At 31.9% G+C, this 12,227-nt stretch overlaps 1 protein-coding gene and 1 long non-coding RNA gene across 2 annotated transcripts; both read right to left on the bottom strand.

Annotated features, from left to right (window-relative positions):
* Positions 1-4,400: 4,400 nt before the first annotated feature.
* On the bottom strand, positions 4,401-6,518 carry LOC111210838. Its single transcript, XR_002662092.2, has 3 exons — positions 5,640-6,518; positions 5,464-5,532; positions 4,401-5,092 (listed from the first exon to the last, which is right to left on the bottom strand). It is a non-coding gene; the product is annotated as an uncharacterized LOC111210838 (long non-coding RNA).
* A 2,144-nt stretch (positions 6,519-8,662) lies between these two features.
* Positions 8,663-11,865, bottom strand: LOC106391280 (protein IQ-DOMAIN 29-like). Its single transcript, XM_022711523.2, has 6 exons — positions 11,468-11,865; positions 10,866-10,988; positions 10,532-10,783; positions 10,181-10,435; positions 9,035-10,112; positions 8,663-8,931 (listed from the first exon to the last, which is right to left on the bottom strand). The coding sequence occupies exons 2-6, from the start codon at positions 10,956-10,958 to the stop codon at positions 8,900-8,902; spliced, it is 1,710 nt and encodes a 569-aa protein (XP_022567244.2). The 5' UTR covers positions 10,959-10,988; positions 11,468-11,865; the 3' UTR covers positions 8,663-8,899.
* Between the last annotated feature and the right edge of the window lie 362 nt (positions 11,866-12,227).

The following is a 12,227-nucleotide window of genomic DNA, read 5'->3' as shown; positions in this document are numbered from 1 at the left end:
TTATCCGGGCACACACGGTTATAGGCGGGAAAGTGGCCAAGGCGACTCAAACCCAGAGCGGGCACTCCAGCTGGAGTTCCATTACCACTAGACCAAGAGCTTTTGGTTTCGTTTTTATGTTTTCCACTCTGCATTGCCTATTTTCTTTTGTTTCTGCATTTTTGACAAAGCCTTTTTCCTGTTTTTTACTGGATTTACTATCTTCCTAGCATAAGAATATATGTCAGACTTTTACCGGATCTTTACTATCCTAAACCATGCATCTTAATCATCCCTAATCCTCCTATACATTAAAAGAGAAGTCACTTTAGTGATTTCTGCTGAGGTGACACTCATATAGAGTTTCTCAGGAAAAACGTTATAATTCTATTGGCTGGTTTTTCTGAATTTTTCTTTTTCATTTATTTTAATCAATCGCTTATGTAGACAAGCCCAAAACTATTGTCGATTTCGTTAAGCCCATATATAGCTAGGGGATAATAATTATCGATTTAGTTTAGCCTTGGGTACCCGTTCGGGTTCGGATCAGGTATTTCGGATTTTCGGGTATTTCAGTATAGAGGTGTAGAACCCGTTCGGGTATTTCTGTACTTCGGTTCGGGTTCGGGTATTTTTAGTTCGGATTCGGTTATTTCGGATTTGGTTCGGATATTTAGATTTTGAAAAAAAAAATTAAAATTTTCATTTCTCAAGTTTCTTATATTTAAATATATAACTTTCAGTTAACTAATTTTTTATTTTTAATAGATTGAATAGTTAATAGATTTGGACATAACATTTTAAAACTAAAAAGGCATTAATTTAGTTATTTTTTTTAAATTTCGGATGTAACTTTTTGTTAATTTTTAAATAAAAAACTTGACATGCATCTTAAGTGAGTAACAAATCAATTTTTTCGTAATTGTATGTATATCATATGAACTTAAAGTATGTGTAGTATCAATATAAATATTTTATATAAAATGAGAGATGTAAACTAGAAATATAAGGTTAATTATACATATGTTCGGTTATCTTCGGATATCCATTCGGGTTCAGGTATTATCCGTTCGGGTTCGGGTATCCAATCTCTCCTTATTCAATACCTGTTCGGGTATTTTGCTACTTCGGTTCTGATTTCATTTCGGGTTTTTCGGATCGGGTTCGGGTGCCACTTCGGATATCGGGTAAAGTGCCCACCCCTACTAATTAGGTTGTTTGTTTTTAATAACTTACCTTTCTAATATGGATTACTTGCGCAAGTTGAAATCATTAAATATGCAAATAACTTATTGACAAAATTTGTTTTTAATAACTTACCTTTCTAATATAGATTACTTGCGCAAGTTGAAATCATTAAATATGTAAATCACTTATTCACAATATGGATTACTTGCGCAAGTTGAAATCATTAAATTTTATCGATTTAGTTTACCCTTGGGCAAGATTTAGAATTAAGACAAATATTAAAAACTTTCCTTATTATTCAAACGGTAAACTTGCGCATGTTGATATCATATTTATTATATTGCTTACAAAATATTTTAATGTTTTTAATTAGGTTTTTTGTTTTTAATAACTTACCTTTTTAATATGGATTACTTGCGCAAGTTAAAATCATATCATATGCAAATCATTTTTTGACAATACACATTTAATATCTTTCTTTAAACGATTTTATTATTTATTGTGCAAAATATTAAAATCATTAATATGAGAATAAATCGACTGTATATATATAGGAGACACCCAAGGTCTTAAAATACAAACATTCTCTTTTCATTCTTTAAAGTATTATTCACAAATCTCTCCTCTCATACTATTAAGGTATTACGACAATGATGCTTGCGTGCTATGAAAAATGTGTTTAGACGCAAAGGCTCCTCATCTTTAGAACCTTGAACTCAACTATTTGTGTCTTGTCTCCAAAAAATATGTCTGGTCTATTTTTTCCATGTGTTGAATACTGGTAACGACAATATGGTCTTCCTTTTTTGATATGTAGACCAGGTCGGGAGAGTGATAGTGATCCAGAAAACCTTGATTGAACATGCTGAGAAGCTTCGCCAAGTTAAAGCAGTTCTTGAAGAGGTTCTTTAGTACCTTCTCTCTCTTTATTGAATATTATCCGGGAAAGTATTACATAGTATCATTTAGTAATACTATCTTATATCATTTTTTTGTTGAATATACTATCTTATAAGTAAGCTAGCTTTATGCATTTTTTATTTAATTCATGAGGTCATTTTCTCACAGCAGAGAACCTTTTGGAATGGCGCAGGGAGGAAATTTCTCAGGGATATACAGGAAGCTTCAACTGAAGCCGCTGAAGTGGGATGGTGAAGGCGAAGAATAAAGACATGTAGAGGCCCTTATGATTCTTAAACACGGCGGTGTTCTAACTCACGCTGGTAGAAAACATGTGTTTACATACTCTACCATTTAATTTGTCATTGTTATATATATATATATATATATATATATATATATATATATATATATGTTTTCCAAATATGGAAGAATTGTTTAACTTATTGATGTTTGCTTCATCTGCATGCAGAAGAAGAGCTTGGTAGATATAATTTTTTGTAGGTTTCTAATTGAATTTGCTTTCTTTATCGAGAAATGTACTTCATAATTTATATTATTTATGGATAATATTTCGATTTTTATTATATTTTCTTTTAATATATCTACATAAATGTTTGTTTATTATTTATGGAAAAATAATATTATTCACCTAAAATAAAAAATTACGACACATATACAATATAATTCTAATTAATGATAATATAAAATCTGTTACTTCTAAAACTATACACTTTTTATTCCATTTTTTGAATGAAAGTATCTTCGTAAACACACAAAATATTTTGTGACGTTGCAATTATACATACACACAATATATGCCTCTTTATACTAACGTTATTGTGTTCCCTCTCGTGAGGTGCAGACCGAGAGAGAACACAGGGTGCGGACCGGTCATGTTCTTATGCCTGCACAGGGTGCGGGCCGGTCACCTAGTAAGTAATAATCGTAAATTATTTATCGTTGTTACACTCTTTTTCTTCATCATCTGACACTTTGCTCATTGCTTGTTATGTGGTCAACTGTCCCTCGATGAGTACCTACGGTAGTAACATTGGCCAGTGCACGGTTTATTTAAAATTTTATGCAATTAAGGAATGCGAGGAGAATCTTGTATTACAAATTATATGGCTTGTCGCAACTTTTCATGAATCTTAAAATCTCTGATGATAACGTACCATAGGTACCCTGATATGATATGATATGATATTGGACTTAAAAGAACAACATAAACAAAAATAATTATGTGCGCAAAAGAAAAAGGTAAATACTCCATAAACAAGTTTAGAAGATTTTTATTACATAATGTTGAGGGTTAAATTAACAGAAACTGGAGTAATTTGCATAACAAAAACGAAAGGAATGAATAAAATTCAATAGTATACAAATATGAAGAAAAAGTACTGTATATGAAAATTTTGTCGCATTTTCCCTAAACTTTGTTGGAAAATGGTAATGTTTAGAAGTTGATTGTTTTTAGGTTTTGGATTAGTTTTTGGTTTTTGTTTTTTTTTAAATCCATTAACACAAAAACCAAAAACAAGTTTTCATGGGTTTTTATTACTAAAACCTTATTTTTGTAGTTATTAGAATTTTTATTTATTTATCCTGTATTAATGGGTAAACATAAAGAAAACAAATAATTTTAATGTTAAGCATCAATTCTACCTAATAAAAATCGATCTTTTTTATAATAAATTGATCTTCATAATTTTTTTTTGCTTTACTATAGTGAACTACACGATAACTCATGTACAATTTTAAACTTATCAATAAAATAAATTTAATAATAAAAATTTAACTATTAAAATAATACGTAAATATTATTGTTAATCAATTTTGTATTATTTAGAAAAATTAATTTTCATCATTTTACTATTTCATGTCTATAAACTATAAGACTTTATAACCAATATAATTAATTTTTTTAAAGATTTATTTTCAAATTTTTAAAATTTTAGATCTCACCCCCAAAATCCCATCCCTTAATCATAAACCCAAAGTCTAAGATTTTTTTAACCCTAAAACTATATGCGTATATTTATACTTCAGTAAAAAAAATTGGTCAATTTTTTTATTAGTGTTCTTTTGTAAAAATAAACTAAAAATGTACTCTAGGAAATTCTTCTTAAAAGGTATAATCTTTATACTTTTAATGGGTTTATTTTCTGTAAAATTGTATGGGAAGAGAATATTTGTTACTCAGATCAGATAACTGGAACAAGGACATGAGGAATACGAGAAAGCTGGCGACGAGGGCCACGAGAGCACGTGTCTATCCATATGAGGTTGTCTATGTTTTCTTTTTTGGGTTAAAAGGCTGTCTTAGTCTATGCGTACAAATTACCCTGTTATTAAGATGTTTGTACAAAATTATGATGTTGATATTAAGATGTTTGTACAAATTACCCTGTTACTATTAGTTTGTCAAGTTTCGTTAACGAACTATTTGTTTACCAGTGACATGACGGCCTCTGTGAGGCATCCAAAGTGGTTATGATCCTACGTTTATAATGTTGATAACAAAAAAAAAGAAGACATTTGGTATTCTACGTTCGTTCAGTTGTTGCGGTCTTTGGTTGTGTCCATAGTTGTCCTTCAGTTCTTCCATATGTTTTGCCTTTCTACATATCTAAAAGGGAGATCATGATATATGATTACCTCGCTAATCAGACCACGATCTATCTTTTGATCATATGCAGGTTTAGCTTCCTTCAAAGGCTTCTTTGAACAAGTATCCAAATGGCGTTGAAGATGATGAGTCCCAAAGCTGTGATTCGTTTCACTACGTGTCACTAACTTCGTACCGCAATGCAAACACTTGGCCCTTTCTTTGCCATCTTCTTCTACTCCCACTGACACAAAGTCTTCCCAAACGAGCGATGTTTTACGTCTTTTGTGTGGAGCTTGAGTTGATTCCCCTACTTGAGTTTCACTTTGCTGTGCTTGTGGTTGTGTATCTTCTAAATTTATCTTAGCTAGAGCATCTTCTTCATTCATGTCTATTAACTGATCCATGCTGTAACTAAAGAACAAAAATAGATTTTCTTAGTCAATCTAGATTCTAGCACAATCTAAAATAACTCATGTATCCACGTACTGGAAAAAGACACTAATTAACGACAAGAGGGTCTTGGACGTATACTAATTAACGACATGATCAAGATGTCAATATCTCAGCCTCTCAGGTTTATACATGAGTCATGAATTCACACAATGTTTCGTAGAGAAAAGCAACAAGAATAGATTTTTTTAATCAATCTAGATTCTAGCACAATCACAAACAAAAAAACATAAGGAAATTAAATCACAATCACGTCACAAATATATAATCAAATAATATCAATGGAACAAAGCAAATCAGATCATAATCACAACACGTTCATGTATTATTACCTGGAACTTGCAGTGAACTGGTGATGAAGAGGTGAAGCGACACAAGAAGAGCATTAACGTTTACTGATCCTAACCACAAACACAAGTAGATAAGAGATGATTACTCCAATAAACCACTAAAATAAACGATACCCAGAAGATATAAACATGGAAGCTGATAGGAAGAGAGATCAAACCTTCGATGCTTGTAGAGATTGAGATTCGGCGGAGAGAAAGAGTAGACAGATTTTTTTTTTTTTTTGATATAATTAGAAAACCTGTACATAAAATTAAACGACAACGTTTTTGATTAAAGAAAAAAAACTTAAATGGGTTAGTAGGGTCCCCATTTATTTTAGCTAAACCCCATATAATAAATGGGTCTTAGTCGGATAACCCATTGAAAACCCAGTACTCTAATTGGGTCTAAATGGGCTTTTGTTTATTTTTAATACCCATTAAAAACCCGCTAAAGAAACCCGTTATAACATCCCTAGTTTTGCGTGTTAGTTTCGGCCTTTCATTTGATTTCAAGATTGGTTTGGTTTTGCTTAGTTTTTCTTTTTAAACATTTAGTTTTTTTTTGTAAAATTTTTGATTTTTTATTCCATTTTTCTAGCTATTTAATTTACTATGTGTGTTTCTTTGGTTATAATCTCTTAATTATTTATACAACGGTTTTTTTTTTTGCGAACTTACAACGGTTTTTGGTTCAAAATATAAACTTGTTTGCGGGGGTTCTAAGTTTAAACATGTTTGTAAAACAATAAAGCATGTGTGTGAACGTGATATGAATTTGTATAAGAATAAAAGAAAATTATGAAAGGAGAAAAAGAAAAAGACGTGTTGCCTAACAAATGTATGATGTATCAGTATTGGTAAGAAAATGCAATGAAGATTATTACTCTTGCTTGTGGAAAATGAAAGTTATATGCACGGTTTAATACTTACGTCTTTCTTACTCCATCTCCCCTTGTCCCTCTCTTCTTCTTTCCTTCTTAGCTAGGTATTTTGTCCGCGACAGAGACTTAAACATATTCATAAATTTTTTAAAAAATATTTGTACTCTATTTTTATTATACTAAAATAAATCTCAGAATAACTCAATATTATATTTTTAATTATATAATTAAAAAAATTATTTGATTAATATTTAATTATATAATTTATATTTTTAACTTTTTACTAAAATAATTTTTCAGATAACAATACAATATATATAAAAATTATATTTTTAAATTATATTTTTAGATTTTTGAAAATTCGATATTCTATTTTTAATTATATAATTAATAATTTTATTTGATTAACATTTAGTGATATAATTTATGTTTTAACTTTTTGCTAAAAAACTTTTTCAAATAACAATACAATACATACATAAATTATCTCTGTTTAAATTATTTTTCAGATTTTGGATAATTCTTACTATTATTAATTTTAATCAATTATCTAATCAAATAAATTAAAATTTTGTTTTATTTTTTAATTTATTTTTACATTTTATTCATTAAGGGTATAAACGATATTAACCCCTCTAACTTTAAACGTGAGAGCTCGATTCTTAAAATTTACTTTAAAATAACTCAATATTATATTTTAAATTATATAATTAAATACATTATTTGACTAATATTTCATTATATAATTTATGTTTTTAACTTTTTACTAAAATACTTTTTCAGATAACAAGACAATATATATAAAATTATCTTTTTAATTATATTTTTAGATTTTAGATAATTCAATATTCTATTTTAATTATATAATTAATAATTTTATTTGATTAATATTTAGTTATATAATTTATGGTTTTAACTCTTTACTAAAAGACTTTTTCAGATAACAATACAATATATACAGAAATTATCTCAGTTTAAACTATATTTTCAGAATTTGGATAATTCTTACTATTATTATTTTTAATCAATTATCTAATCAAATAAATTAAAATTTCGTTTTTATTTTTTGATTTATTTATACATTTTATTCATTAAGGGAAAACGATATTAAACACTTTAACTTTTAACGTGAGATCTCGATTCTAAAAATTTACTTCGCAAATAATAGTTTAGATGTGTACATGATCTCTTATGCCCAATCTTTTTGCTTCTCTTCAGTCATTTTCAGTGGTGGTAAGTTAACCTTCCAGTTTTGAGATTTGCTTCGCTATCACGTGTTCTTTACAAATAAAATAAAATGACCCAACAGAAAAGAGATGCATAGATCAATTTGGTATTATATAATTAATGGATCATCGGCTCAGATATTTTTTAAGAAATTATGATATATATTGACAGATTTCATCAAAAATAAATTTCAATTTTTTTTTTGGTTTTGAAAATATAATCAAAATTATATTTTTGCTTTTAGAAAAATCTGGTTTTCATTCTCCATATAGTATTTATTTTACCGCTCACTAATTTTCATAGAGTTCAGTTTTTAAATAACTTAAGACATGTTCGTTTGATTAACGCCAATTACAGCGGCAGCGTGTTCAAAATAACAGCTACGTTCACACAAATACAGTAGCGACAAAAGAGATTTCCTTTTTCAGTCGCTACAGCCAATAATAACCGACAGATGCGACGCTAGAAATAACAGCGGCAGCGGCAACTCTGGGTTTTTTTTGTCTCTAATCGATCTTTGGCGACTCACGCGGCGGCTGACAAATGTAAAATTACTTTCGTCGTAGCTGTATTTATTACCGCTGACGTCAGTTGCTGCAGCTTTAAAACGAACAGGCCTTTAGTTGTTCAAACCTTTTCCAAACCTCTTATAATTGCGTTTGAGACGTGTTTAGTTTGTCTTTTAAGGTTCTTTCAAACGTGTTTAGTATAGTCAAACTGATCACACATGCACCACTTTTCATAATTCACATTCGTTTGTTCCTGAGTCATTTTTTGACTCGGTCGACTAGATACATTTAACGATACTTTCAGTTTTTAGCTCTTATCATGCTATGCATCCTTTTTACCAAGGCTATGTATTATATAATTATATTACAAATTAGAAGTAAATAAGCATACAGTATATTATTATTCTATACGAACTTATGAACTTGTAGATCTGCATGTTGTTTTAATTTCCTATATGAGATTTTGCTTCTTTACTTTTTTGCTTTACAAAATAACAAAAAATTACTGAAATAGTTCTGGTGAGATAATATTTGTTACTTAAAAAAAATCATGAACAAACTGTAAATGATTAAAGAGAAGCATTGTTAGAACTATATACTAGAAAACCCTTTTAGTTTGTGAAGACAAAGAACCTAAGAGTAAAACTAAAGAGAACATGTCAAAGACTCACCACACCAAAACCAAAGTAAATCATACCAAACTAAACACACACAGGAAACATAGAAACAAAAAAGCTAAAGTGATGATGAAACGTTTCAGAGGTTTGTCCAACAGTGTAAGATGATTAGGATTGCTTTCTCTATTGCCTCAAAAGCAATTCACCGTTTCCACTCAGCTTTGGTCGATTTATCTGAAATAAAACATGAACAAAAATGGGGTTAAAGGATGTAGATTACAGTGCAAAGGTTGAGAATTTGAAGAGGCTTGTGGATAAAGCTTTTTAGACTTCTTACCACCAATGTCCTTGGAAGAAGAAAAAGATCTGTCACTGTTCATTGATCCCTTAGTTGAAGCTATGAGAAGTCTGTGAGCTCTTGGAGACATTGCACTCAGCTTCCCATTGGCTCCAGGAGGAAGAGAGTGGCGCCTAGTTATCCCATTTTTCTCATGCTTCTCTTGACCACCAAACCTCGGAGACCCTTGTCCTCCTCTTACTCTTGCCTTTGCGGATGCAGTTGGTGCCATGTAGCTTGGGATCTTTCTCCCGCTATGTGTTACCCCATCGTCTTGTTGCTGATTCTCAATCTTTGCAGGCAGCGAAGCTCGTCTATCGCTTTGCTTTGTGTTCTCAGAAGCAGCGTTTCCATTCTCAGAGCTTATCTGCACGTCTGGCTCTTGAATCTCTTCTTCAGCTTTGTCATTTTTCTCTTCAGTTTTGAGTTCATCTTTCTCTGGGGTACCCAGAACCGGTGAATTATCATCTTTGTCGAGATCAACCTCTTTGGAAACTGTTTCAGGGCTATCTTTCACCTCTTCTTCTTCTTCAGGAGTATCAACTACAGAAGATGAAACCTTGTCACAAGGAACTTCTTTCTGCACTGAATCAACAACCTCTTTCTTCTTCTCTGCGGATTTGCGTGTAGGTTTAACCTCTATCCCATTAGCCTTTTTAAGACTAATTCTAGGCTTCTCATCCTTAACCTCCAATGAAGAAGACCCTTCCTTTATGGCGCTTGTACTTTTTCTCGAACTCTGCTTAGGCTTATCATTTGAAACCTCTTTACCAAGCGTGGAAGCCTTCCTCACACTTTGCTTTTCAGCTGTAGAACGGCTGCTGCTAGAGCCACTTCCCGTATTTAAACCACCGGGTGGTTTCTTGATACCTCTCTTAAGTTTTCCCTTGTCCGCTTCAACCGCTTGAAAACTTCGCTTCTTTGTCTGAGATTTAGGAACCAGGCTCTTAATAACCAGTGGACCAGGAGACCACACCTGCAACTGCGTCCACCGCTCAAGCCACACCTTGGCTGAGTTAGGATCCTCAGGACCATACTGAATCTTCAGAGGTGATACCGTTGGTGAGGAAACTAGAAGCTGAAAAAATTCAAAGAAGCAAATAAGAAAGAGGCAATTCATAGAATAAACAAAATGTCTAATGTTACCTTATCAATCATGGATAGCTTAGTGGAACCCTCTAGCCAACTGTATGTGCTTCCTTGCAGAGTTTGCGGATTAGTTTTCTGAAGATGAACACCGGTAACTGAAGATCTAGCTATCTTCCCACGGACAAGAGCTTGAAACTTCACAATTCCCCAAATGCAAGAGTACGTAGCAACAGCTTGTCTTCTGACCAAGTGACCACGGATAACTGCTTGCAGCTTTATGACACCTTTAAGCATTTGAAACTCTTCACGATCCTTCAAGAAAATCCGAGAAACAACAGAGTATTATCAGCAGAACAAGAACCGATGTCTCAATACTGAAATGTAGAAAGAAGAGTTCAAGCTTGAAACCTTTGTAGCATCTTCTTCGACCTTGAGTTCTTCTGCATCATTCCCTGACTCAAGATTAGCGTTTGGTCCATCATCGCCTTCAATGTCTCCTCGGCTTGGCTGCTTCTCAGGGACTACAACGTCTGGGACTAGTACAGTTTGTGTAGCTGCAACTTCTTGTGATGAAACTACCGGAGAGGGATTGGTGGATAAGTTTGAGACATTGTTATTATCCTTCACCTTCACCACAGGCTCTTCTTTCTTTGCAGATCTCTATAACAATGTTCACAATTACACATCATTGTGTTTTAAGACACAAAAGAACAAAACAAAACAAAACAATATGTTTTTTTACCAGTTTGTCGGTTCCTTTGTCCAAAGTAGATTTGGACGACTTCTTGCCAAGAAGAGACTTGATCCATTTACCAGGACTTGGAGTCTTTCCCATTTTTTAGAAAGTCGCTACAGAAATAGAAACCTGCATAAACCAAAACAAACATTTGGTAGAAGCAAGCACAAGCTAAAGTTGAAACAAACAAAGCCTGTGAATTTTAAAAAGCAACATTTCAGTAAATCTATAGCCGCAAGGAAACACATTTCATATAAGTAGAATCACAAATCTGTCAGTACAAACCCTAGAAACATGAACCAGATAGAGAGAGAGAATAAAGTGGATAAAGCAGAGATTTTGACGATAAGAAACAAAAACCCATGTCGATTTACAAGCGGGAAAACGAGAAAAGAAACAGTTACCAGTAACCCCCCCCCCAAACCTTTTCTCGAATTACAAAATCAAACAGAGAGACAGAGAGGGAGACTTTGTAAGCAAAATCAAAAGAGTGAAAGAAGATAGGAGTAACATTCAATACACACAGATCTGGGTTTAAATCAAAATGCGGAAACTGTTCTTTCTCTTCCTAAAATGTGTTTTAAAAATGAAATTTCAAAATGTCAAACCTCAAATAGATGTGTCTGTCACCAATGTAGCTGAGGGTAGAGTGGACTCGTATCTTTTTGTTTCTTCAAACTGTCGTTTTTTTTTTTTTTTTTTGCTCTTCCTCGCCGGAGCAGCAGAGCAGTGCCCTAAATACCAAAAGTGGTTACAGTGAGAAGTACAGAGTCTCACCGTTTGTAACCAACAAAAAGGAGAGAAAGGAGACGGTCCTGAAACGACAGCGTTTATGCTCTCTTTTGCTTATTTTTCATAATGGGCCTAATTAATGGGTTTATAGATCGTATGTAAATTTTTAATTAACTGTAATAAACTTCCTTTTTGTCTGGTCAATGAATTTTCTTCTTGTTGTTGCAGCTGAGAGTAAAGACTGTGCCACCGGGCGAAAACAGGCTGTCAATATCGAAGTGGTTGATCCGCTCATTCCTGACAACATCATGTTTATTACTTCTTCCGTTACATGAATTTTGATATTTTTGGCATAAATTTATAAAATAATTAAAAGTATATTTATGGTCTCACTAACTACATTCATTTAACTTATAATGTTTAAAATAAATAACATTATTTATAAAATTAATGTATTTTTGAATACCAAAATTCATTTATTTTACAATTAACATTAAACTTAAATTAAGTATAAATTGTATTGCATTTTTTTAAAATGAGTATAACAACATAATTGTTAACATAACACCTTTTTTTTTTGTAAAACCAAAGGAAGTAGTATCTATTTGGTTAGTATATAAATGCTTGTTTTAGCTT

Source organism: Brassica napus, chromosome A9, assembly GCF_020379485.1.
Source record: "Brassica napus cultivar Da-Ae chromosome A9, Da-Ae, whole genome shotgun sequence".
In the NCBI taxonomy this organism is placed as follows: Eukaryota; Viridiplantae; Streptophyta; class Magnoliopsida; order Brassicales; family Brassicaceae; genus Brassica; species Brassica napus.
The sequence above is the reverse complement of the archived record's forward strand: the minus strand, read 5'-3'. Positions and strand labels throughout refer to the sequence as shown.